Source organism: Talpa europaea, assembly GCF_964194135.1.
Source record: "Talpa europaea genome assembly, chromosome: 12".
Classification (NCBI taxonomy): domain Eukaryota; kingdom Metazoa; phylum Chordata; class Mammalia; order Eulipotyphla; family Talpidae; genus Talpa; species Talpa europaea.
In genome coordinates, this window is record NC_140079.1 from 102,013,850 (window position 1) to 102,036,568 (window position 22,719).

At 65.5% G+C, this 22,719-nt stretch overlaps 1 protein-coding gene across 1 annotated transcript; it reads right to left on the reverse strand.

Moving 5' to 3' along the window:
- Positions 1-3,444: 3,444 nt before the first annotated feature.
- On the reverse strand, positions 3,445-20,144 carry FLYWCH1 (FLYWCH-type zinc finger 1). Its single transcript, XM_084249518.1, has 9 exons — positions 20,082-20,144; positions 13,313-13,719; positions 12,616-13,074; positions 11,391-11,828; positions 10,731-10,994; positions 9,357-9,620; positions 8,488-8,760; positions 7,626-7,695; positions 3,445-4,301 (listed from the first exon to the last, which is right to left on the reverse strand). Exons 2-9 carry the CDS (start codon positions 13,644-13,646, stop codon positions 4,262-4,264), a joined length of 2,142 nt encoding a protein of 713 aa, XP_084105644.1. The 5' UTR covers positions 13,647-13,719; positions 20,082-20,144; the 3' UTR covers positions 3,445-4,261.
- Between the last annotated feature and the right edge of the window lie 2,575 nt (positions 20,145-22,719).

Genomic DNA, 22,719 nt, shown 5'->3' on the forward strand with positions numbered 1-22,719 from the left:
GTCCCTCCCCGTCCTGCCGCCCGCCCCTCCCTCCCGGGAAGCCCCGCCCGACGCCGGAGCGGAGGCTGCAGGTCCAGACGCCTCCACCCGCCCCACCTTCCCCGACCCTCGGGTCCCCGCGCGCGCCTCCCCCACCCCCTGCCCGTGTGGGCCCCGCGGCGGTGGGAGAGCGGGGGGGGGGGGGGGGACGGGTCAGGCCGCTGGACAGAGGCCCCGACGGGGCCGGCGCGGGACCCTCTCCCGGGCCGCACGCTGCACGCCCCGCTCGCCGTCCCCGCACCCTCGAAGGCAGCGCACCCGCCCCACGGCCGCCCTCCCCGGACCCGCCAGCAGAGCCGTCCTGCCCGCACCCGCGAGACAGGCGGACGGCGGACGCTCTCCCGGACGGGCAGGGGCAGCTGGCGTCTGGGGGAGGAGGCAGCTGCGCCCCTCGTCCCCGCCTGTCCCCTCCTCCCCTTCCCCTTCCCTCCCGAGGACCCCCAGTCCAGGCTCGCCGGAGCCATCGCAGCGCGTTGGAATTCCCCCGACGGGGCCCCCCCACCTCGGGGAGGGGGAGGGGAGCAGGCCTGGGCAGGCGTGGGGGGAAATTCCCCGCCCCCTCCCCTTGGGCCCGGCTCCTCAGTCCTCTGATCTCCCAGCGCCGCCCGCCGGGTGCCCCCAGGGCTTGGGGGGAGGCCAGCGCAGGTGCGTGGGAGGGGGGGCTGCCGAGCAGCGGGTGGGTGGGCGGCGGCGCAGGGCCGGGAGCTGCCCGCCCCGCCCACGTCTCTGGCTCCGCAGATGAGCCTCCCCACCCCTCACCAATCCCCCCAGGCTGTGGGGCTGCGTGGACCTGTCCCTGCGCAGGTCACCCCCCCAGTGGGGTCGCGTGCAGGGTTCTGGAGAGGTCGAGGTTCCCCAGCCCCTAGACCTCAAAGTCAGAGCTTCTTGGGTCCGGGCCGGCGGGTGGGGGAAGTGAGAGGCGGTGGCTCCCTGAGGCTGGGGATGGGCATGGGGCTGCCTCCCCCCGCAGCCCTCTGAAGGCCGGTCTGGCTGGGGTGCCTCCCGATTTCCTGATTACCTGAGTACCCCAGGGTGTCTCATCTGTGGGCCAGTCCCTGCCCCTGAGGGGAAAGTTGGTGCCCACCAGTCCACAGACCCTTTCTGCCAGCCTCGCCAGGGGCCGCCCTACTTGGTGACCACCCGCCAGCCTCTGGCCCACCTGGAGCCTTGGGGAAGCAGGCCCAGGCCAGGGTGTGGGTGGGGGTGGGGTGGGGGTGGAGGGGACACGTGGGAGCACCGGCAGGCGCCACAACCCACAAGGAAAGAGCCCACAGGTGAAGAGGGGTGGGAGCTGCCCCTAAACCCCTGTACATGGTCCTCTAACCTTGGTCCCTGACTCCCAGCCCGGCCTCAGTCTCCTGCACAGCTGGCATGGGAAGAGGGGCCTTCCTGGTGGCGGGAGGGGTCATGTCTCCCCACTGCGAAGCTGTCCGCAGCCTCCCCGGCCAGGGAGTGACCCACGGGGCGCAGCAGACCTCTCCTGTCTCCCCGCTGCTCCCCTCAGCAGTGGATTTCAGTAGATCCACCTGTTCTGCTCCCCACTCTTTCTCTGGTGAGCCCTCTCACCCCCCACCTCTGGCCTACACCCCAGCTCTTGTATTCATTTATGAATACAATGAATGAATTTTTTTGACTCTTTTTTTAAAAAAGCTGGCATGGGAAGAGAGGAGGGGGTGCTCAGTTCCAGGACTGGGCACCTGAGATGGGGGGGGCACCCCCCTGCTAGCTCCGGCAGTAGAACTCTTAGGGTTTCCCCGCTCCTGCCCAGGCACCCACTGCAGTTCCCCACTCCCAGGCACCGGGGCACCTCCACGTGGGTCAGGCTAGCAGATGAGGCAGGGGTGATGCCCCTCAACACTGAAAAGAGGGCCGGGGGTTGGCACCATCTGGTAGGGAGTATGTTGGAAACGCACCCTGGCAGCACCTTCATCAGAACCTGCATTTAACAAGATCCTCAGGTTTTTTGGAGGGTGCTCGGGCAGGCCCTGTCAGGTGTGACCTCTGACAGCCTTGCTTCTCCTCCGCTGCCTGGCCGGGTGGGGCGGGCGCCCAGGGTGGACAGCAGAGGGAGGAGCTGGTCCCAGGGGCCTAGGCCTACTCGCAAGAGGGCGAAGGGGCTGCGTGGCCCTTGCTCTGCTGCTCGTGCCCGGGGCTGTCTCCTGAGCCCACCTTCACGAAGCCCCAGGTTGGCTGGCAGTTCGGGCAGGTGCCAGGGGGAAGGCTCCTGAGGCCCCCGCCCTGCGGCTGTGGCCTGACCGCTGACGCCTTGGGCCCGGCCCTGCTCGGCCTTCAGGCCCGCCCGCAGCGGGGAGGGGAGCCCGCACCCCCAATCTGGCATCATGTCAACTCACCACATCTGTGCACTTTCCAACAGTCGCTTTGGGGGTTAGGACCTCGGCGCGTGACTTGGGGGCATGGTTCAGCTCCCCACGCCCCCGTTATCTCCCACCCTCCGCCCCACGGCGGCCCAGCTCCCGTCCTCATCGCGGCCGAAGTGTCCCCCTCAGGGAGGACACCCCAGGGAGAGGCCGGACCGGGCACCGCTGCCTCCTGCGCCCGCTCAGTCTGACGGGCACAACACAGGCTGCGCGCCGGCCCGTCCGCGGGACGACGGCTCCAGCGCTTCTCGCAACCTGGACCCTCCATGCCCCCAGGGGCCCGCCCCTGCCCCACCCTCGTGACCGCCTTCCACGTCCCTGGACAACCACAGACGCCTGTGGTCCCGCCGGCCCTGCCCGGGTCGGGCCTCCTCCCCGGGGCGTGTTTGTGGCCCCGCCCACAGCGCCTGGCCCCGCCCACAGCGCTGGCCCCGCCCACATGGCCTGGCCCCCCCACAGGGCAGTGCCCCACCCCGGCAGGGCACGCCCGCTCAGCCAGCGCAGGCATGGGGGTGGGGGCTGGAAACGCCGTGTGTCCAGGGTCCCTGCTGAGGGGCGCGGACCCCCTTTGGCATCCGCCAGCTGCATCCGCACCCAGGCAGGCCGCTGGGGGTCCCGCGGGGGGCAGGGGGCGAGGGGGCTGAGCTAGTGGTGGGGCAGCTGCCAGGACCTTAGGGGCCAGCGTTGCCCTTCGGGGGGTCCTTTCCAAGCTCACCCTGCTTACAGGCGCACACCCCGGAGTGCTCGGCGGGGTGGGCGGGGAGGCCGCTCCCTCTGAGCCCCGTGAGATCGGGCCAGCAGGCCCTGCTGCCCTCATCAACCCCTCGGAGGCCCTCATTGCCCTGGGTCCAGCTGGCCGCTGAGCCAGGTGACTGGCCCTGCCCCAGGCATGGGGTCTCGTCTGGGGGCACTGCTGAACCCCAGCACCGATCAGGTGCACTGAGATGCGGGTGACCCCGTTCTGGCCGCTGTTTCTGCCAAGGGGCTGTGGACACACAGCAGCTCTGCCCAGGAGATCTAAGTAAAATAGGGTTTATTGGGGAAATGCGTAAGCAGGGGATACGGGGCACCCCAGCGGCACTGTCCCGTAGCTGGTGACAGGCGCTGTGGCCACCTTGCAGGAGAGCCACAGCCACGCGCCCGGGGTCCTGGGGGGCCCAATCCGGGACAGGCCGGCAGGCCCAGGCCACCCCTTCCAGACCTGCCAGGCCGGCTCTGCCCGAGGGCTGTGCCCCTGTGGCCGTCAGGCCCTCGGCCTCTTCCTGCTTCAGACAAACCGGACACGCTGGGCTCGGCAGGGAGGGTCTGCCCACACCAGCCACTGCGGACAAGCCGGATGCCCCCTGCTGCCAGGCCTGGCACCTGCCAGGCCTGAGGCTCGGTTTTAAGTCAGCAAAGGAGAAAGAGCCGGAGCAGGGAGCCTCCGCTTCCTGCCCGAGACCCCGGGGGCCGCAGCGCCCAGCAGCAGGTGCTGAGCCAAGGCCCACCTGGCTCCTGTCAGAGGCCACCGGGGAGATGTGCGGGCAGCTCAGCTGGGCAGTCCTTGGCAGTCACGTGCTCTAGAACCGGGTTGTTTGCGGCCAGGGAGCGCGGGGCGGGGGAGGGTGTTGTCAGAGGCGCCTCTCCAGATCATTCCGAGCAGGAGGCTTCCCCACAGCCTGGCCGCCAGCCCGCGAAGACGCCACCCTCGCCTTCCTCCCGAGAGCGCCCAGCGGGCCCGTGAGGCGCGGACAGAGTGGAAGAAAGTCTGTGACAAGAAACTAACGGTGGAAGCGCCGGGGGCCTGGTGGACGAGGGGCGTCCGTGGCAGCACAGGGGTCCCCTCCGACAGGCCAAGAAGAGTCTCATGGGCCCTCGCTCTCCGGCTTCACCTCTTTGACCATCCTGAGGGGGAAGAAACGCGCGCGCTGTAACAAGGCAGCTGCGGCAGGGACCGGCAGCACCGCCCCAGGCGCAATCCCGCGCCCACACGCCCCCCATCAGCCCCTTTAAAGCATGACATCGCTCACGACTTACAGCTGGGGGAGTCCCGGCTCCCTACACTAGCTTGCCGCAGGGGGCAGCCCCAGCACCCCACGAAGCCTCGCTCCCGCCCTGGAAGGCCCTGGGCCCTGCGCCCCCGCCTCAGTCTTGCTGCGCTGCGTTGGTCAAGCAGCTCGCGTCCGCCTGGCTGCGACTGTCGCGCCGCTGAGTGCTGTCTGCTCCTCGCTGGAGGTGGAGCGGCGGCCCCCGCGCGGCCCGAGCGGGCGGCCTTCGGGAGAGCCAAGCACATTCATTCTCGAAAGCTTCGTTCTTTCTGATGCCACTGTTAGCAGCTCTCCCTCATCGTCCTGAGGCCCCCAGGGCTGAGGGGGGCGTCCTGGCTTCCTTCTGGCCCGCAGGGAAGCTCAGCCTTTCCCGTCGTGGCTTGGGTGGCGGGACTCTGGGGCTGCCGGCCGGCGGGCTGAGAACCCCTCTGATTCCGGCCTTGTCTCGGGCTTCTGTCGCGGAGGAGGCTGGATCCCGTGAGCTGCTTCGGCGTACTCGATGCTCACTCGCTTCCATCAGCAGGGGCCCTGCCACCCCCAGGTCACCTCCGGTTTGGTGATTTCGCTAGAAGGACGCAGGGAACTCTGCGCACAGTCCTGCTCACGGCTGAGTCATCGCAGAAAAGAGACGATGCAAAATGAGCCAGAGAAAAGGCACGTGGGGCGCGAGGTGCCAGAGGAGGCCAGGCACCACCCCTCCCGGGCCCCCGGGTCACTCAGAGCGAGCGAGACTCTCCAGCAGGGAGTTAGGGCCACGTGCGTGGCCTGTGTCCACGGGAGGCCTGCCCGGGCCGAGGGGGTGGCCGTGGAGGTCCAGGGCGCCTGGCCGCTGTCACTGACATCAGATCCGACGAGAAGGATGGTTCCCTGTGCTGTCGGCGCGGCAGCCGCCATCCTCTGGGGCGGCGCGTGGCAGCACCGGCGCTGCAGGATGCCCTGGGGGAGCAAAGCCAGTCCCCGAGGCCCTGCCCATGCCCGCCAGACGCTCTGCTAAGTGATTTGCTTAGCTGAAGCGACCAGGCCTCCCGGCTGAGTCCCGTGGGCAGGCGCGGCTCCTGATCTGACGCGCAGGGTCCAGCTCGCTGGGGCCTACTGAGGATGCCTCAGGTGTGTTCCCACCGGATGGTGGTTCCCATCTGCTTGCCATTTTCCCTTTTTGTTCTTAAAGATTTATTTACTTATGAATATAAGAACTGGGGTGCAGGCCAGAGGTGCGGGGGTGGTGGTGAGAGGACTCCCTGGAGATAGAGTGGGGAGCAGAACAGGTGGATCCACTGAGATACACGGCTGAGGGGAGCAGCGGGAGACAGGAGAGGTCTGCTGCGCCTGTGGCTAGCTCCCTGGCCGGGGATCGAACTCGTGCAGCAGTAGCTGCAGACAGCTTCACAGTGCTGAGAATTAGCCCCTGCGCCACCAGGGAGGCCCCTCTTGTGACCTGTTTGCTTGGTTTTGGCACCAGGCCCTATAAGCTGGCTTAGAGAATGAATCGGGAACGTTCTCTGCTCTTCTGTTTGGAAGAGTTTGTCAAGGACTGTTGCTGATTTTCTCTAAGTGGCTGCAGATTTCAGCGACAAGGTCGCCGGGAGCTGGGCTTTCTCTGTTGGACGCAGTAGAATCACTGATCCGGCTCTTGTTGCAGGCCCGCTCCGAGTTCTGTGCTTCTTGAATGGTCTCGGGCCCTCGGGCTGGCCGGGACGCTCGCGGGAGCTGCGCCCGCACACACCGTGGTGGTGCTTGGTTTTCCCACGGCCCCCCTTTCACGCCTGATGAGCTCAGTCGTCTCTGTCGTCAAAGCTTCGGGGGAGGCAGCTCAGCCAGGGGCTGTCACCTGTGGATCTCGTCACGGGGCCAGTTTCGGTTTTGTCAGTTTTCTCTATTGTTTTTCTGTTCTCTGCCACGCGTTCCCGCTCGGCCGCCCTCCCCCTGGCCGCTCGGGGCGCGCTCTGCTCTTCTCTCCCGTGTCTCACACTTGCTGACTTGACAGTTCTGCTTCTCGACGTGGACGCTGGTGGCTGCGCGCCCCTCCCCGCCGCACCCCTGCTGCGTTGTGCTTCGGGGTTGCTCATGTCAAAAGTATTTTCTGACTTCCCTTGCGATGTATTCTTTGAGTCACAGGCTATTCATTTTCATATATTTATGACTATCCCGAATTTATTTCTGCTTCTGATTCTAAGTTCATGCCACTGAGGTCAGTTAAACATGCTCAGCACAGGGCCTCCGTGGGGGCGCAGGGGTTAGTCTCAGTGCTGTGAAGCTGTCCGCAGCCTCTGCAGCACGAGTTCGATCCCGGCCAAGAAGCTGACCCACAGGGCGCAGCAGACCTCTCCTGTCTCCCCGCTGCTCCCCTCAGCAGTGGATTTCAGTGGATCCAACTGTTCTGCTCCCCACTCTGTCTCTGGTGAACCCTCTCACCCCCCACACCTCTGGCCTGAACCCCAGTTCTTGTATGCATAAATAAATCTTTAAAAAATGCTCGGTATAGGGCCTCCCCTGGTAGCGCAGCGGTTGAGTGCTGGGCTGCGAAGCTGCCCTCAGCCTCTGCAGTGCTGGTTTAATCCCCGGCCACCGGAGGAGGGTCCCACATGGCGCGCAGACCTCTCCTGCCGCCCGCTGCTCCCCTCAGCAGCGTGCTTTGGTCCTTCTGCCTGCTCTGCTCCCCGCTCTGGCTCTGGTGGATTCTCTCACCCTCCCGCGCTTCTGACTGTACCCAGTGCTTGTACAAATAAATAAATAAATCTTAAAAAAAAATGCTCGGTATAGTTTCAGTTCTTTTAAATTTGTGGAGTCTTGTTTTAAATGTGGCCTCATCCAGAGACTGTTCCACGTGTGCTTGAGAAGAAGGTGAATCCCCGCGCAGTTGGCAGCCCTGGCCCTGCCTCCTCTTACCCTGCTTGTTTGGGGGAAGAGCGTGGTCACGCTGGAGGTGGCTCCAGCAGCCCACAGATTGGTCCCCCAGGCCCCTGTCCACACCAGGAGGAGCCGCCTTGAAGTGGCCCTGGCCCTCTCTGGCTCTCAGGGCAGGACCAGCTGCTGTCTCCTTCTGACCTCGAGGGGCTGGGCCACAACCACCCAGCTGCCCCTCCGTTCTGGACCCACAGGAACGTGACAGATGGTAAATATTTGTTTTAAGCTAAGTTTTGGGGTAATTTCTGATGCCACATTAGATAATGAACATAATTACCCGCAGGTCTGGCTTTCGGGAGAGCAAGTCTCGTGGCACAGTTGACCTTCAGGCAGAAGTTTTGTCTTTTCTGAAGAAACAAAATTGAAAACATGGATTAATCAGTCTCTCCTTGTAGAAGCTGCTACAGCCAAAGGCTCAGCCTTGTGACGGCCTTGAGGCTCTGGGGCAGACAACCAGGCCGCCGGCTCTGGTTTGAGGGGTCCCTAGGTTTGCAGCCCCCAAACTCCCTGTGCCTGGTAAAACAGGTGATTTGAGATCCTAAAAGTCAGTCATCAGCCCTTGTCATCAAAAGGGCCACAGCCGAGGGTGCCTGTATTCCTGGACCTCTCCTCTCTGAGTCAAAGCAGAAATCAGGCTTCGTTTGAACGTTTACGGGAAGTAATATGAGACGCATGCGCTGTCTGAACGCTGGTTTGTGTTCGAGCTACACGAAGGGAACCCATTTTCAGTTAAATAAAATTCATAACTGGCAAAATTTTATGTGCTTGCATGCACGCGCATGCACACGCATGCACACCCCCCCCCCCCAGACGCTGAGCGTGGTCTGTGGCAGTTGCGTATCCTCATCTGCGTATCAACAGGCTGGGAGCCGGAGGAGTTCAGACCCCTCAGAATAACGGAGAGAAGGCCGGAGGGGAGGAGCGGCAGGGGGGCTGCCCGGGTGTGCCCTCGGGCAGGAGAGGGCGTTTGGGCATGCCAGCAGGAGGCAGGTGGGAGGGGCGCGCAGGCAGGTGGTAAGGCTTGGCAAGGGCAGGAAGGGCAGTGCGCGGCTCAGCGGGTCTGGCCCAGGTGCTCTCTGGCCTGCCAGGGGTCAGATCCCACGGCCTCCGCCCCACCGCTCACCCCCACCCGCCTGTACCTGGGTCCTCCTGCTGGGCCGCGCTGGGGAGCTGCTCACGCTGCCGCAGCGCCTCCAGACCCCCCAGGTCGGGCGGGTGGCAGTGGCCCCGCATCACGGTCACCCGCTGGCCCTGCGTGATGGCCCGGCTGCGGCAGCCCATGCGGGCCTGGTCCCGGCACATCCAGTACACCTTGTCCCCCGCCGCCTTCTCCTTCCTGTACAGGAAGGACTCGTGCACCAGGAAGCGGCCCCCGAGGGAAGTCCTGAGGAACTCCAGGGGCTGTGGGGTCCCTGAGGGGAAGGTGACCTGTGGGTGCCGGCCGGACGCCAGGGGCGGCTGGGGCTTGGTCCCAGAGCCAGCCTGGCCGGGCAACCTCCCTTCCCCAGGGCCCGCCCTGGCCGGCTCCCCGCGCCTGGGGCCCTGGGACCGAAGGCCCTGGCCCAGGCCAATGCCCTCCGGGGCAGACTGACTCCGCGTCTAGCACACTGGCGGGTGCCCCAAGGCAGGGGCTGGGCTGGAACGTTCCAGGAGGCCCACGGTGGCCTGGACTGTATACCAGGGGCTCCCAGCCCCCGCAGCCAGCTGGCAAGCAACGGGACTCTTGAGACTCTTACTAACCTGACCTGAAAGGACCTGCCTTGCCAGGGTTTGGGGTACCAGGGAGAACTGAACGGGGTGGGGAAGAGAGGAAAGCGGAAGCGAGAGTGATCCGAGGGGAGGATGAATGTCCCACACTCAGGCGCACCGGCCACCCCTTCTTAGGGCCGAGCGGGTCCCTCCGGCTGAGGCCACCTGACTAGGCCCGGGGACTGGGAGCCTCGGAGGAGGACGGGCCGGGCAGGATGTCCGGCAGCCAGCAGGGAGACGCGGCCCCGGGCTGCCTCACCTGCGTCCTCCCTCTGGGCCAAGCCGGGGAGCTGCTCGCGCTGCCGCAGCGCCTCGAGACCCCCCAGGTCGGGCGGGTGGCAGTGCCTGCGCATCACAGCCACCCGCTGGCCCTGCGTGATGGCCCGGCTGCGGCAGCCCATGCGCGCCTGGTCCCGGCAGGTCCAGTACACCTTGTCCCCCGCCGCCTTCTCGCGCCGGTACAGGAAGGACTCGTGCACCAGGAAGCTGCCCCCCAGCGGGGTCCGCAGGAACTCGGGGCCTCCTGGGGAGACATCACAGGCGGGAGAGCGGAGCCCGACCGGGAGCAGTGGGGGCCTGTGCTCAGAGCAGGCGCCCCGTCATCGCCCTTGCCGCCTCGTCCCGAGGCCCCACACAGCCCCCAGCCTGGCAGGGCGGAGGCCCAGAAGGCAGAGCTATGTTCCCCGGCTCAGGGCCCAGGAAGGCAGGGTCCCCCATCTTGGCCCACGCCTAAGCCTGCAGGGTGTGCCCCGGGGCCCTGGGCCCAGCTGGTGGGGAAAGAAAGTGGGGCCCCTTGGGGCACAGGCAGCTCGGGAGCCACAGGGGAGCTGAGTGCAGGGGGGGCATGGCGCACACATGGGGCGAACAGGACCCCAAGGGCTGAGCGCAGCAGCGCCGCCCCCTGTCCTGGGAAGCACGCAAGGAGCGAGCACGGCCGCTCACAAGACGAGACAGGAGCAACGCAGGGCGGGGGAGCCGAGGGTGTGGACATGGGGCGCCCTGCGGGCACACCCCAAAGCCAGAAGCGCGGGCCGCGGCCCAGGCAGGTGTGCCGAGCCGCGAGCGCCCGGCCCTGCCCGCGCAGGTTCGCGGCAAGACCCGACGGCCGGCCGGGGCGGCGAGAGGCCGGGCCCCCGCGGCCCGCGCTCCGGGAAGCCACGCGGCCGCGTCCTCAGAAGCCCCTCAGGTTTGGGGTGTCTGGTGAGCCGGGGCGGAATCGGGGTACAAGCGTCTAAAGAGAATAAAACCAGAGACCTCGCGCTGGGCGAACACCGGGGCCAAAGGGCGCCTCAGGGCCCGGGGAGCCGGGACCGCGCCGGCGGGGGGTGGGGGGCGCGGGGCGTCTGCGGGCCGGGCCGGAGCCGCCGCCGGACCCCGCGGGCAGAGCGCGGACGCGGGGACAGGCAGGCGGCCCCCAGATCTCGGCGCCCCCAGACCGCGCCGCCCGCGCCCACGGAAGGCCCGGCCCCGCCGCCCCGCGGCTGCTGGACCCGTGGACGGCGCCGCCCCGAGTTCCCGCCGCGATGCGGCTCCACTGGGGAAGGCGGGGCCGGAGGGGCGGGGAAGGGGCGCGGCGGCTGCCACCCCCCAGAGTGTCCCCGCGTGGGGGCGCCCCGAGGCCCCGCCCGCCTACCTGGGCCTCCGCGCGGAGCCGCCCCGGGACGCTGCTCGCGCTGCCGCAGCGCCTCCAGGCCCCCCAGGTCGGGCGGGTGGCAGTGGCCGCGCATCACGGTCACGCGCGGGCCCTGCGTGATGGCCCGGCTGCGGCAGCCCATGCGCGCCTGGTCGCGGCAGGTCCAGTACACCTTGTCGCGCGCCGCCTTCTCGCGCCGGTACAGGAAGGACTCGTGCACCAGGAAGCTGCCCCCCAGCGGGGTCCGCAGGAACTCGGGGCCCCCTGGGGCGCAGGGAGCCGGGTCAGGGGCCTGCGGGGGGGGGGGGGGGGGCCTCTGGGGAGGCGGGGCCTGCGGGAGGCGGGGCCTATGGGGAGGAGCCAGCAGGGGGCGGCGCGCGCGGGAGGCGGGGCCTATGGGGAGGAGCCTGCAGGGGGCGGGGCCTGCAGGGGGCGGGGCCAGGACCTGCAGGAGCAGCAGCCGGTGTGGGGCGGGGCATGAAGGAGGCGGGGCTTCTGGGGGCGGGGCCGATGGAGGAGCCTATAGGACGAGGGCCCGCAGGAGGCGTGGCCTCGAGGAGTGGGCGGGGCGCGGGGCTGCCGACCCCAGTCCTGCGTCTGGGACCTCGGGAGGCAGAACTCGAAGGGTCAGGCCCGAGTCGGCAGGCGCGGGGGCCTCACCCAGGTCCTCGTCCTGGTCCTCGGCGGGCTGCAGAGCTGGGGGCCGGTCTTCGGCCTTGGCGCGCCTCCGGGGCCGCGGCCTGCAGGGAGTCGGCGGGCCGGGCCCCCCGCGGCCCAGCGGGCTCCCCGCGCCGGGGGGCGTCCTGTCCGCTCGGCCACCGGCGCCGTCCGGCCCGGCCCGCGGCCTGCCCAGGGCCTTCTCCTGCTGCCGGCGCGCCGCCAGGCCCTCCACGTCGGGCGGGTGGCAGTGGCCGCGCATCACGGTCACGCGCGGGCCCTGCGTGATGGCCCGGCTGCGGCAGCCGTGCAGCGCGTGGTCGCGGCAGGTCCAGTACACCTTGTCGCCCACCGCCTTCTCGCGCTTGTACAGGAAGGACTGGTGCACCAGGAAGCGGCCGCCGTAGCAGGTGCGCAGGAACTCCAGGGGCGGCGGCCCTGCTGGAGGGCCCGGCTTCAGGGGCTGCCCCTCCCTCCACCCTGCCCGGCGCTGCGCGCTGGGCCGCCCAACCCCACTCGGTGCCCCAGGCGGAGCTGCGCTTCCTTTGCCAGAGTGTGGGGCGGCTGAGGCTCACCGGTTCAAGTCCACCTCCCAGGTCACCCCCTGCCTCCCCCAAGGCCGCGCAGGCTCCAGTCACTCCCGTCCTGACTCTGGGCTTGCTGTTCCAGTTTACTTCACTTCTGAACGCCACCCACACATGCCCGGGGACTCGAATGGTGCCGAAACCACAGTGGGCAAACACCTCCCTCTGCGGCCACCCTGCCCGGGCACCCGAGCACCAGCCCGCTCGGCCCTTCCCTTCTTTCTGGGCCAGGAGGCACTGGCCTTCATGACCAAGTCCACCCCCAATTACTGGGAATGAAACCAGGGGAGACCCAGCCCTCCCCCCACGCAGCTGCCGGGTTGCACAGGTGGGTCCACACCTTGACCCTGGCCCAGAGCCCAAGGCCCTTGGAGCCCTCACAGGCCAGCTTCCCCGCTCGGACGGCCACAGCACTACCCCAGGCCCCACACCAGACCCGGCTATCCAGCAAGATCCCAGAAGGCCCTGGGGCCCCGGGTCTTTGGACACGGCCTGCTGAGCGCTCTGGGCGTCCGACTCGCGGGCTGAGCGCTCTGGGGACACGTTCATACTTTGTAAAGTTGTTTTGGTTTCCAGTGTGGGTGCTCATACTTCTGTTCAGGCACAGAAAAGGGCCCCCAGGAGGAGCAGGGTGGGGCACTCACCGAACCCCAAGGTCGGGCGTTTCTTGGGGGGCAGGCTCAGCAGCGAAAGGGCTCGGAACCCCTCCTGCTCGGGGGCCCGCTTGTCCGGCAGCCCTGCAGGGGCGGGCTCTGGCTCCTGGGGACACAGCCACGGGCTCGCCCCCTCCATCGGCTCCTGCACTGGACCTCCAGGGTCCTCAGGGCCCCCCGAGCCATCTGGCAGGGCTGGGCCGGGCAGCTTCTGCTTCTGGCGCCGTGCCTCCAGCCCCTCCTCGTCGGGTGGGTGGCAGTGGCCGCGCATTTCCGTGGCCCTGGGCCCGCGGGTGATGGCCCGTCCGCGGCAGCCCAGCTCGTGGTGCTGGCGGCACTTCCAGTACACCTTGTCCCCCACGGCCTTCTCCTGCTTGTACAGGAAGGACTGCAGCACCAGGAGGCGGCCCCCGAATGGCGTCCTCAGGAACTCCAGGGGCGCAGGGGCTGCTGGGTGCAGGGCTGGGTTAGCAGACATGAGCAAGGCTGGGGCCGGGAAGACGTGGAAAACGCGGGGACACAGGGCTGAGCTGTCGCGGGCCACGTGGCCTGGCTCGGTCCTTACTGGAGAGACAACAGCCCAGCTCGGGGCAGGGCCACTGGGCAGGGCCAGAGAGGGCTGTGTGGGCCCAGCTCGGCGTGCAGCGCCACCGTGGCAGCTGGGCCAGGACGCAGGCCCAGAACTCACCTGTGACTGGCTGGCCACGGGGCCGCTGAGGGGCCTGGGGGCTTGGTTGGAGCGCCCGCCCCTGCTCCTCTGCCGGCGGGACCCGGGGGGTGCTGGTCTGGGGATCAGGGCCAGACATCTCCAGGGACACGATGCAGGGTACTCCTTGGGGTGGGGCATCCACCCCATCGCTGCTCTCACCGGAGGCCATGAGCAGGACCAGTTCGGAGAACTCCTTGGGCTTTGTGGGGGCTGCAGGGATGCCATCTGTGCCCGGCTCGGGGGGCTCGGGGGACGGCTCCTGGCCGGCCTTCACGTGCTCGCCCTCCTGCTCGCTGGGCTCGGGCAGGGGCATGGTGGCCCCGCGCACTCCAGCAGAGGGGTCTCTCCTGCTGCCGGGCAAGGAACTGGGGTCCCAGGGCTAAGTCCTGAGGGAGGAGGCAAAGCTGTCAGGAGCGCGTCCTGGCCCTGGGGGCACGGGATGAGGTGCTCCGGCAGGAAGCCCAGGCCTGCTCGGCCAGCATGCAGGTGCCCTCCCCTGCCCGGCCACAGGCCCCTGGCGCGCCACTGGCTCTGCGCCCGCAGAGGGCATGCCTGGCCCGGGGCGGCCTGGACCTCCAACTCGGTGGGGCTCAGCCCAGACCCCAGATCATGGCCACTCAGGAGGTGCCAGGCCCTGAGGACAGCGACCCCAGCTGGGTGGGGCTGGGGTGTGGAAGGCCTGGGACTCAGGTCACCAGGGCCCTGGGCTCTGGCTGTGGGCTCCAGGGCGTGATGGGCAGACACGTCGCTCCTGGATGAAGCTGCTTAAAGTCCTTCCGGGTTCGTCTCGGCAGCCATCGAACTGGGTCTGTGCAGGCACCGCGCCCGGCCGGGCCGCCTAGCCGCTTCCACCGCGAGCAACAGTGGTTTCGTTTCTGGGCTTGGCTTCCTCATCACAGGAGGAAGGTGGTGCCGATTATGTGCGGAGATTTGTAAGTCGCCAATATGATATTGTGAACATAGAGAAACCGCTGAAATAGCCTCCCTGGGGGCCGGGGGCCGAGGCTCAGGCTGTTACCGCTCAGGCCTGAGTTCGATCCCCAGCCAGGGAGCTACCCACAGGGCGCAGCAGACCTCTCCTGTCCCCCCGCTGCTCCCCTCAGCAGTGTGTCTCCGTGGATCCGCCTGTTCTGCTCCCCACTCTGTCTCTGGGGAGTCTTCTCAACCCTTGCACCTGGGGCCAGCACCCCAGTTCTACGCAAAAATTAAAAAAATAAAAACAGAGAAGCTCTGCGGCCCCCATAACCTGCTGCTCCATCCCTCTCCTGGCCGCAGCATGGCGCGCACGTGGGGGCTGACCCAGCCTTCGGGGTTCGCGGTCCCTGGACAGCGGGGAGTCCCCGCCTGGGACGGGAAGCGGGCTGACCCCGGCAATACTCCCCGCAGCCGCCAGGGGGCGCCGCCCGCGCACCGAGGGAAACGAGGGAAACCCCCGCGTTTCCGAAAGCGATTTGGACGGTTCCTACGTCGGGAAAACGAAGACTCCCCGGAACGTTTACCCTGATGGGACACGCGGGCTGGACGCCAGAGCCCGGTGGCTGAGTCGGCGGCGACCGTCTGGTCCAAGCTCAGCGAGCAAGGCTCACGGGCTTCCAGGCCCGGCAGACGCGCCTGGGGCGGGGGACCCCCGGGCCGCCCGTCCCGTCTCCCCCCGCGCGGACCCGCGCCCCTTCCCTGCCTGGCACTGCGGGCACTGAAGGTAGAAAGACGGTGGTTTCCTCTCCCCTCGCCTGCCTTCTGTCTCCGCACTGTGCCCGCCGCGCGGGAGCCCTCCCCGCGGGACAGCCGGGCCCCGAGCCAGGCCGCCGCCTCTGTCCCCCCAGGGGCTCGTCCCGACGCGACACCAGGTCACACCAGAGCCCGAGGCGCGGGCCGAAGCGGATCGAGGTCAGCCATGGCGTCCCCGCCGCGTGCGGAGGACACCCCGTCATCTCTGACGTCCCTGCCCGCGAGGTGAGCCCAGTCTCACCAGACAGGCCACAGGGCAGCCCCTCAGGGCACTTCAGGTGTGTCCAGACACCAGCGCTCCCAACTGGAGGAGGCCAAGGGGACTGGGGGCTGACGCAGGCGGGAGCCTGCGAGGTGCTGCACTGGACAAGGCGAGGACAGTGGGACCCGCCAACGGCCAAGGTCAGCAGTACTCCTCCAAGGCCGCTCTCCTGGCTTCAACACTGCACGGTGCCAGGCTCGCCACTGAGGGCCAGGGACACCGGGTGAGGGGTAGGTGGGGTTCTTTGTGTTATTTTTTTTTATTTATTTATGCATACAAGAGCTGGGGTACAGGCCAAAGATGGGGGTGGGGGGTGAGAGGATTCACCAGAGACAGAGTGGGGAGAAGAGCAGGTGGATCTACTGAAACACACTGCTGAGGGGAGCAGCGGGGAGACAGGAGGGGTCTGCTGCGCCATGTGGGTTGTTCCCTGGCCAGGGATCGAACTCGTGCAGCAGAGGCTGCAGCCAGCTTCATAGGTTGCGTCTTAACCCCTTGTGCCACCAGGGAGGCCCCTCTGTGTTATTTTTTAAAACTTTCTAAAACTCTAAGATTAGGTCAGAGTCAAAGTTTTATGGCCAGGCCTCCCTAGTGGCACAGCAGCTTGAGTGCAGCGCTGTGAAGCTGTCTGCAGCCACTGCGGCGTGGGTTCGATTCCCAGCCAGCCTGGGAGATACCCCATGGCAGGGCAGACCTCTCCTGTCTTGCCCGCTGCTCCCCTCAGCAGTGTATTTCATCAGTCTGCCTGTTCTGCTTCCCACTCTGTCTCTGGTGAATCCTCTCACCCTCCCAAGCCTTTGACCAGTACCCCAGCTCTTGTATAAAAATAATTTTAAAAGGTTTATGGCCACAGTGATTATAATAGAGAAAATAAGAGACGCAGGGACCTGGGTGGCAGGGAGAAGCCCTCACTGGCTGTGGACCTGGGCCCGGGCAGGAACACAGCCCCTGTGACACCAGCCCAGCTCCAGCACAAGCCCACAGCTGCCCTGGGGAAACTGAGGCCCAGGCACACCAGCACAGGCCTGCACCTCCCCTGGCCTGTGCTGCCCAGGGCCACTGCTGGTCACTGGGCTGCTCCCATCTCCTGCCTGAGCCCAGCACGTCCACCAGCCATGAAAGCCCCACTGAAGTCTCCGGGACTTCCAGTCTTTCCAGCTGGAGCCTCCCAGAACCCAAAGAACTGCGATCTTTAATAATCTCCTCTCGCTAAGGGCTGGCTGCAGGGCTGGGGTGGCTCCCAGCATCCCCCAGCGCCCCCCAGCCCACTCCACACTGCAGAGCACCAGCCCAGGCTTGATCGTAGGCCCCAGACAGGGCCAGGTCAGACCTGGAAAAGGCAGTCAGTGCTCATCTCCTATGTCTGCCTTAGGGCCTGTACCCCCAAAATCACTTCAAAGGGTGCTTTTCAAATTGCGGCTCTGACTACAGGCATGGGTGCAGTGGGTTGCAGCTGGTGGTTCTGGACTGGGTGACCCCCATCTGGTGATATCTGTGACGTGTTGCTTGTCGCGACTGGAGCATCCAGCGGTGTGTGTGTGTGTGTGGGGGGGGTGGTCCTGCGGCCCCCACATGCAGCTCTCCGCCCACCCCAGGTCTAAAAGACCAACAGCAGGGCAAGGAGCGGCTAGACGTGCATTCCCAGGACCAGCAGGAGAGCTGAGGGGTCTTCCCACCGGGCCTTTGTGTCTACCTCTGCCTGTGTGACTCTGTCTCCCCAAGAATGGCTGGTCGCTGGCTGCAGTGCAGCCCCTGGGCTCACCCTGACCAGGGTCTGAGCAGAGTCAGGATGTGCACATTCAGCAGGGGCTCTGTGGGGCCCCGGGCTGTGGACGGAGCACTGAACGAGGTGTTGGGGAGGTTGGTGCCCCAGCAGCCTGAGGCGGTCTGTGCGAGTGAGCCCCAGGAAGGCCTCCCCATGCCCATCTCAGCTCAGCTGCAGCGCAGCCCCTCAGCCAGGGGCCAGTGACTCCAGCGGGTCCCTCTGGTGTGGCTGGAGAGTCACGGCTCCGCCATGGAGAGATGCTGTAGCAATTTAATGAGTTCAGACACCTTGCGGCATTTGGGGGACCTTAAGAGGAGGAGAATTTGCTCCAAGGGGCAAGTCACACAGATCTGGGGGCCAGGCTGGCCCTTGGCTCAGGAGGGCCAGTACAGCTTTTCAAAGTGGCACCGCCTCCCCGCCAGGCCCCGGCAAAGCTCTTGGAAGCGACCACGGGGTCGCACCTACGCAGAGGCACAGCCCCGCCACATGGGACCAGCTTGCTTCAAGATAAAAACGTCTTTCCCTGAGATCCCGAGCCTGCAGGGACGAGTGTGGCTTCCGTGGAAAACTAAGTGGCTCTGGAACAGCCTGGGGCCGGCCTCTCCCTGCCACTGAGCTCCAAGCTCTGTGGACGCCCAGACGGAGGCAAAACACTAGTCTACCAGGAAATCCGCTTTCTCTCCACGTAACACAGACATGTGCAAGCAGCTCTCTCCACGGGAAGAAGCCAGGACTGCTTCCACTTGCACACTCATCTCAATATTCCTGGTCGCTGGCCTTCCAGAATCTTCCTTAGACTCTCTTGGATATGGGTTGTGACAGCTAAGAGGTCGCAGTCCCTGGATGAATGAGCTGGGTCAGAACTTTCTCACGTGTTTGCATCCCGCTGGGTGGAAGCTCAGCTGCGTGGTCCCGTGCTCCGGGCAGGGAGCTTGGGAACGACAGAAAACATGGATCTGCAGGGCGCACAGAGGGGGTCTGACTTCCCCCTCTGACTTGTTTATTCCAGGTGGGTTTAAGTGTGTATCTTTCTTTCTTTTTTTTTTTTTAAGTTATTTATTTATGCAAGAACCGGAGTACAGGCCAGAGGTGCGGGGGGTGAGAGGATTCACCAGACAGATCAGGGAACAGAACAGGCAGATTGACTGAAATCCACTGCTGAGGGGAGCAGCAGGCAAGACAGGAGAGGTCTGCCGCCATGTGGGAGCTCCCTGGCCCGGGATGGAACTCGTGCTGCAGTGGCTATAGATAGCGTCATAGTTTGCGTCTTAACCCCTTGCGCCACCAGGGGAGCCCCTAAGTGTATCTTTCTTTTTAAAGATTTATTTATTTGTGTATGTGTAGAACTGGAGTGCAGGCCAGAGGTACAGGGGGGTGAGAGGATTCACCTGAGACAGGGTGGGGAGCAGACAGGCGGATCTACTGAAACACACTGCAGCGGGTCTGCGCTGACAGGTGCCTCTCGGACACCCCTGGTCCAAGCTGGCGTCAGTCAGGGCCTGGAGACAACCCCCCGCTCGGTAGCCAATAGCAGATCAGGGGAATTACCTTCATACAGGTGAGCGGGAGGCACCCCCACCGGCCGCCACCACCTGGGTCCTGGCTGGGTGGGGAGCTGCGACGGGTCTCATCACCTCCTGCACCTGTGAGATAGGAAAGTGGCGAATGAGCTACAGTCCATGAATTCACCTACAAACCAGTGCCCAAGAGCTGGGAGCTCTGGTCAAGGCCCCAGAGGGTCCTACAGAGTGGAAACGGGGAGAGGAGCTCTTGGAGAAGGCTCCTGGGAGATTCCAACTGCTGCCCCCACACTGATGAGGATTAGGGGTTCCAGGGCCAGCTCGTGAACCCCTGTGAATATGTGACCCTCAGCGGTGCCTCTGAGCATACCACGGACATCCCTCCTGGGAGTGGCAGGGGGGCTCCCAGAGACTAAGAATTACCACCCTACATGCTCAGCCTCCCCGGCTCTCCAGCCCCGCACCAGGCCACTGGCGCTGCTGTGGGCCGTGTGGAGGGGGGTTGGCAGCTCCCTGGCCTGCCTGATGCAACAGCAGCTCCCCAGTCACGGGTGCCAGCATCATGAAGGCCCCCGGAGGGCCAGGGCTCCCCGAGAAGGACCGTCCCCCAGCGGTCAGGGTCACAGAGGACACTGGGGGAGGCTGAGCTCCCAGCTCCGCCCCAAGCCCCGGTGGCCCCCCCCAGGCGCCAGGGCAGCCCCCCACCCCGCCCCGCCGCCCCGCTGTTCTCCCTGCACCGCGCGGCCAGGCCACCTTCCGCAGCTCAAGTTTACTCATTTCTCTCTAATAAAATCCCCCCGTCTGGGTTAGAAGCACCCCCACCGCACACCCTAATCATCGTCTCCCCCAAGTCTGAGGCGTCGCCCGGGACGAGAAGCAGCAAAGCTGATGGAATCAAACAAAAATTTCCATCACATCCTGGGAATAAACGATTTTGGCCTCGAAAGGCCGCGATGTCAAAATAATGAAAACGCGCCCCTGCTCTGCAAGGGAAGGGCCCCCGGGACGGATTTTCGGGGCGCAGCATCTCCCCAGGAAGGCGCAGGGAAGGGGAGCCGGCGGGCGGGGCAGGGGCTTCGCGGCCGGCCAGGCCCGGCCCGCCGGCCCCGCGGTCGGTCCCGCGGAGTGGACCGGGGGGGGGGGCGGTCACGTGACGAGGGTCTGCCCCTCACAGTCTTTCGGGAGCCTCCGCCCCCCGGGCCGGGGCCGCGCGGCGGCGGCGGGACTGAGGGGAACAAAGTTTGGCGCCGCGGGGCGGGCCCGCCGGGCGGGGGCGGGGCGAGGCCACAGCGCAAGGTCACCGGGGGCGCGGGGCGCGGGGGGCGAGCAGGACGAGGGCGCGAGTCGCGGCCGAGGGACGAGGCGGCGGCCGCGCGCGGGCCGGGCACCCCCACCCGCGGCCCTGGAGCCCGGGGCCGGCGGGCGCGTCGCGCCGGGGGACGGGACCCCCCCGGCCCCGGGGCCTGTCCTCACCGGGCCCGGCCGGGCGGCGACGGGGCGGGGCCTCCCTCTCCGGCGACCGGGCCGCGGCGGGCCCTCGGCCTGGCCGCTGCAGCCGCAGCCGTCGACCTCGCGGCCCGGGCCCTCCGGCCACCGCAGCCCGGGAGCCGCTCCCCGCCCCCACCCGCCCGCGCGGGAGCGCGCCCCGTGCCCGCGCGCGCCGCCCCGCGGGGAGCCGGCCTCCCGAACGGCCGGGCGGCGGGCGCATGCGCAGCAGGCCCGCGGGTCCATTCCTTGCGCTGAATCCGCTTCTCCGCGTCTTCGCAGCGCGACGCCCAGCTGGAGGCCTGACCAATCGGCGCTGGGAGGCGGGGCCAGGACTCGCGGCGGAGGCGGGGCCAGGGCTCCGGGCAGGCGGGGCCAAGCCTCCCGAGGAGGCGGGGCTAGGGCTTGCGTAGGGGGCGGGGCAGGCCCAGGATTGGCGGCGGCGGCGGCGGGGGGCGGAGCCTCTCCGGGGCGGGGGCTGGGTCTGGGGTCTCCGCGCCGCAGGTTCCGCCGGGTGCGGTGGGGGCGGGGCGCCCGGGTCTGCCCGCCGAGCGCGAGCGTTTGTGTCCGCGCGCCTCAGGCCGTCTTGGAGCGGAAGGGGGTTCCTGGAGCGCCCCCCTGCGGCCTTGGTGGCCCCCGCGCTGGCCGGTCTGAGAAACTGAAATGAGTGAGGACAATAAGGCTCTGGGCCCCGCGTGCGGCGGGACCGTGGGGATGAGGGGCCAGCGGGGCGCGGGAAGCGCACAGCCGCAGGGAGGGGGGTGCGCCGGCCGCGCAGCCCACAGTCCCGGGCCCGAGGCGGGCAGTGCACGAGCCCCGCGTCTCCCGCAGGTGCTTGTTAGCCGCGAAGGGGCGCTCGTCGAGAAATGGTTCTCAAGATGCCTGTGGGGCCTCCCCGGTGGCGCAGCGGGTTGAGCGCAGCGCTGTGAAACTGTCCGCAGCCTCTGCAGCGCGGGTTCGATCCCGGCCGGCCGGCAAGATACCCACACGCCGCGGCGGACCTCTCCTGTCTCCCCGCTGCTCCCCTCAGCGGTGGATTTCGTCAGTCTGCCTGTTCTGCTCCCCACTCTGTCTCTGGTGAATCCTCTCCCCCTCCCGCACCTCTGGCCTGTACCCCAGCTCTTGTATAAATAAATAAATAAATCTTTAAAATAAATAAAGTCCAAATTCCACAGTAAAAAAAAAAAGAGTTGGCTTATTTTATTTTATTATTTTCTTTAAAGATTTATTTTATTTATGCATACAAGAACTGGGGTGTAGGCCAGAGGTGCTGAGGGGAGGTGAGAGGATTCACCAGAGACAGAGTGGGGAGCAGAACAGGCAGATCCACTGAGATACACTGCTGAGGGGAGCAGTGGGGAGACAGGAGAGGTCTGCTGCGCCTTGTGGGTCAGCTCCCGGGCGGGGGATCAAACTCATGCCTCAGTGGCTGGTGATAGCTGATAGTGCCGAGTCTTTAACCCCTGTGCCACCAAGGATGCCCTGGGTTGTTATTGTATTATTGGATTTAAAAACTGTTTATCAGTACCTTATCAGATCTTTGATTTGCAAAAACTCTCTCCTTCTGGGGTTGTTATCACTTTATTGTCTCCTGTTGAGATGGTATACCTTGAAGCACAAAAGCTTTTCTTCTGGAAGACGTCCAACTTAGCTGTTTTTCTCCTTTTGTTACTTGTGCTTTGATGTCATAGCTAAGAAATCCCTGCCTAATCCGAGTTCACAAAGATTTACTCCTTTGTTTTGCTTTTAAAAGTTTTATACCTTAACTCTTTCATGAGTCTTTGGCCCATTTCGAGTTCCTTTTTGTATGTGGTGTGAAATAGGCCTCCACCTTCATTCTTTTGCATGTGGCTACCTGCCTGCCTTAGTACATGTGTTGAAAAGATGAGCTTTTTCCCCACTTAAACTTGCTGGCACCCTCGCTGAAAAGCAGTTGCCTATCAGTGTGAAGGGTCATCTCTGGGCTCTCAGTTTCGGTCCATGAATCTAAGTGCAGGCACCTCAATATCTGGGTCACCCTGGCTTATAGTAAGCTTTGAAGTCAGAGAGACTGAATTATCCCATTTGCTCCTCGTTTTTAGGATAGCTTGGATTGTTCTGTGTCTCTTGAATTCCCAGTTGTCGTTTTTCTTGTAAAAATTTTTTAAAGATTTATTTTATGCATACAAGAGCGTGGGCACAGGCCAGAGGTGGCGGGGATGAGAGGATTCCCCAGAGACAGAGCGGGGAGCAGAACAGGCAGACGGACTGAAACACACTGCTGAGGGGAGCAGCGGGGGACAGGAGAGGTCTGCTGCACCACGTGGGTAGCTCCCTCGCGGGGGGATCAAACTCGTGCTGCCGAGGCTGCAGACAGCTTCATAGGTTGTGTCTTAACCCGTTGCGCCAGCAGGGAGGCCCTCTTGTAAATATTTTAATCTCTATTTATTTTTTGTAACATTTGGTTAATGAACTGTTTGTCTCGTCAACATTTTCGACCATGCGGCTCTGCTTTTCTTTTTCTTTTTTTTTTTTAAACTTTTTTTTTTATAGAGGCATGTTTTTATTTATTTATTATATTTGTTTGTTTGTTTTGTTTATGCATGCGCTGGGTACAGTCAGAAGCGCGGGAGGGTGAGAGAATTCA

What these genes read in the sequence shown, in the direction of transcription:
- FLYWCH1 (XM_084249518.1), bottom strand. Translation starts at nt 13,646, where the DNA reads ATGCCCCTGCCCGAGCCCAGCGAGCAGGAGGGCGAGCACGTGAAGGCC. An exon ending in CCGTGGCCAGCCAGTCACAG is followed by an intron (nt 13,075 to 13,312) that starts GTGAGTTCTGGG and finishes CCCTGCACCCAG; the next exon opens with CAGCCCCTGCGCCCCTGGAG. An exon ending in GGCTCCGCGCGGAGGCCCAG is followed by an intron (nt 9,621 to 10,730) that starts GTAGGCGGGCGG and finishes ATGTCTCCCCAG; the next exon opens with GAGGCCCCGAGTTCCTGCGG.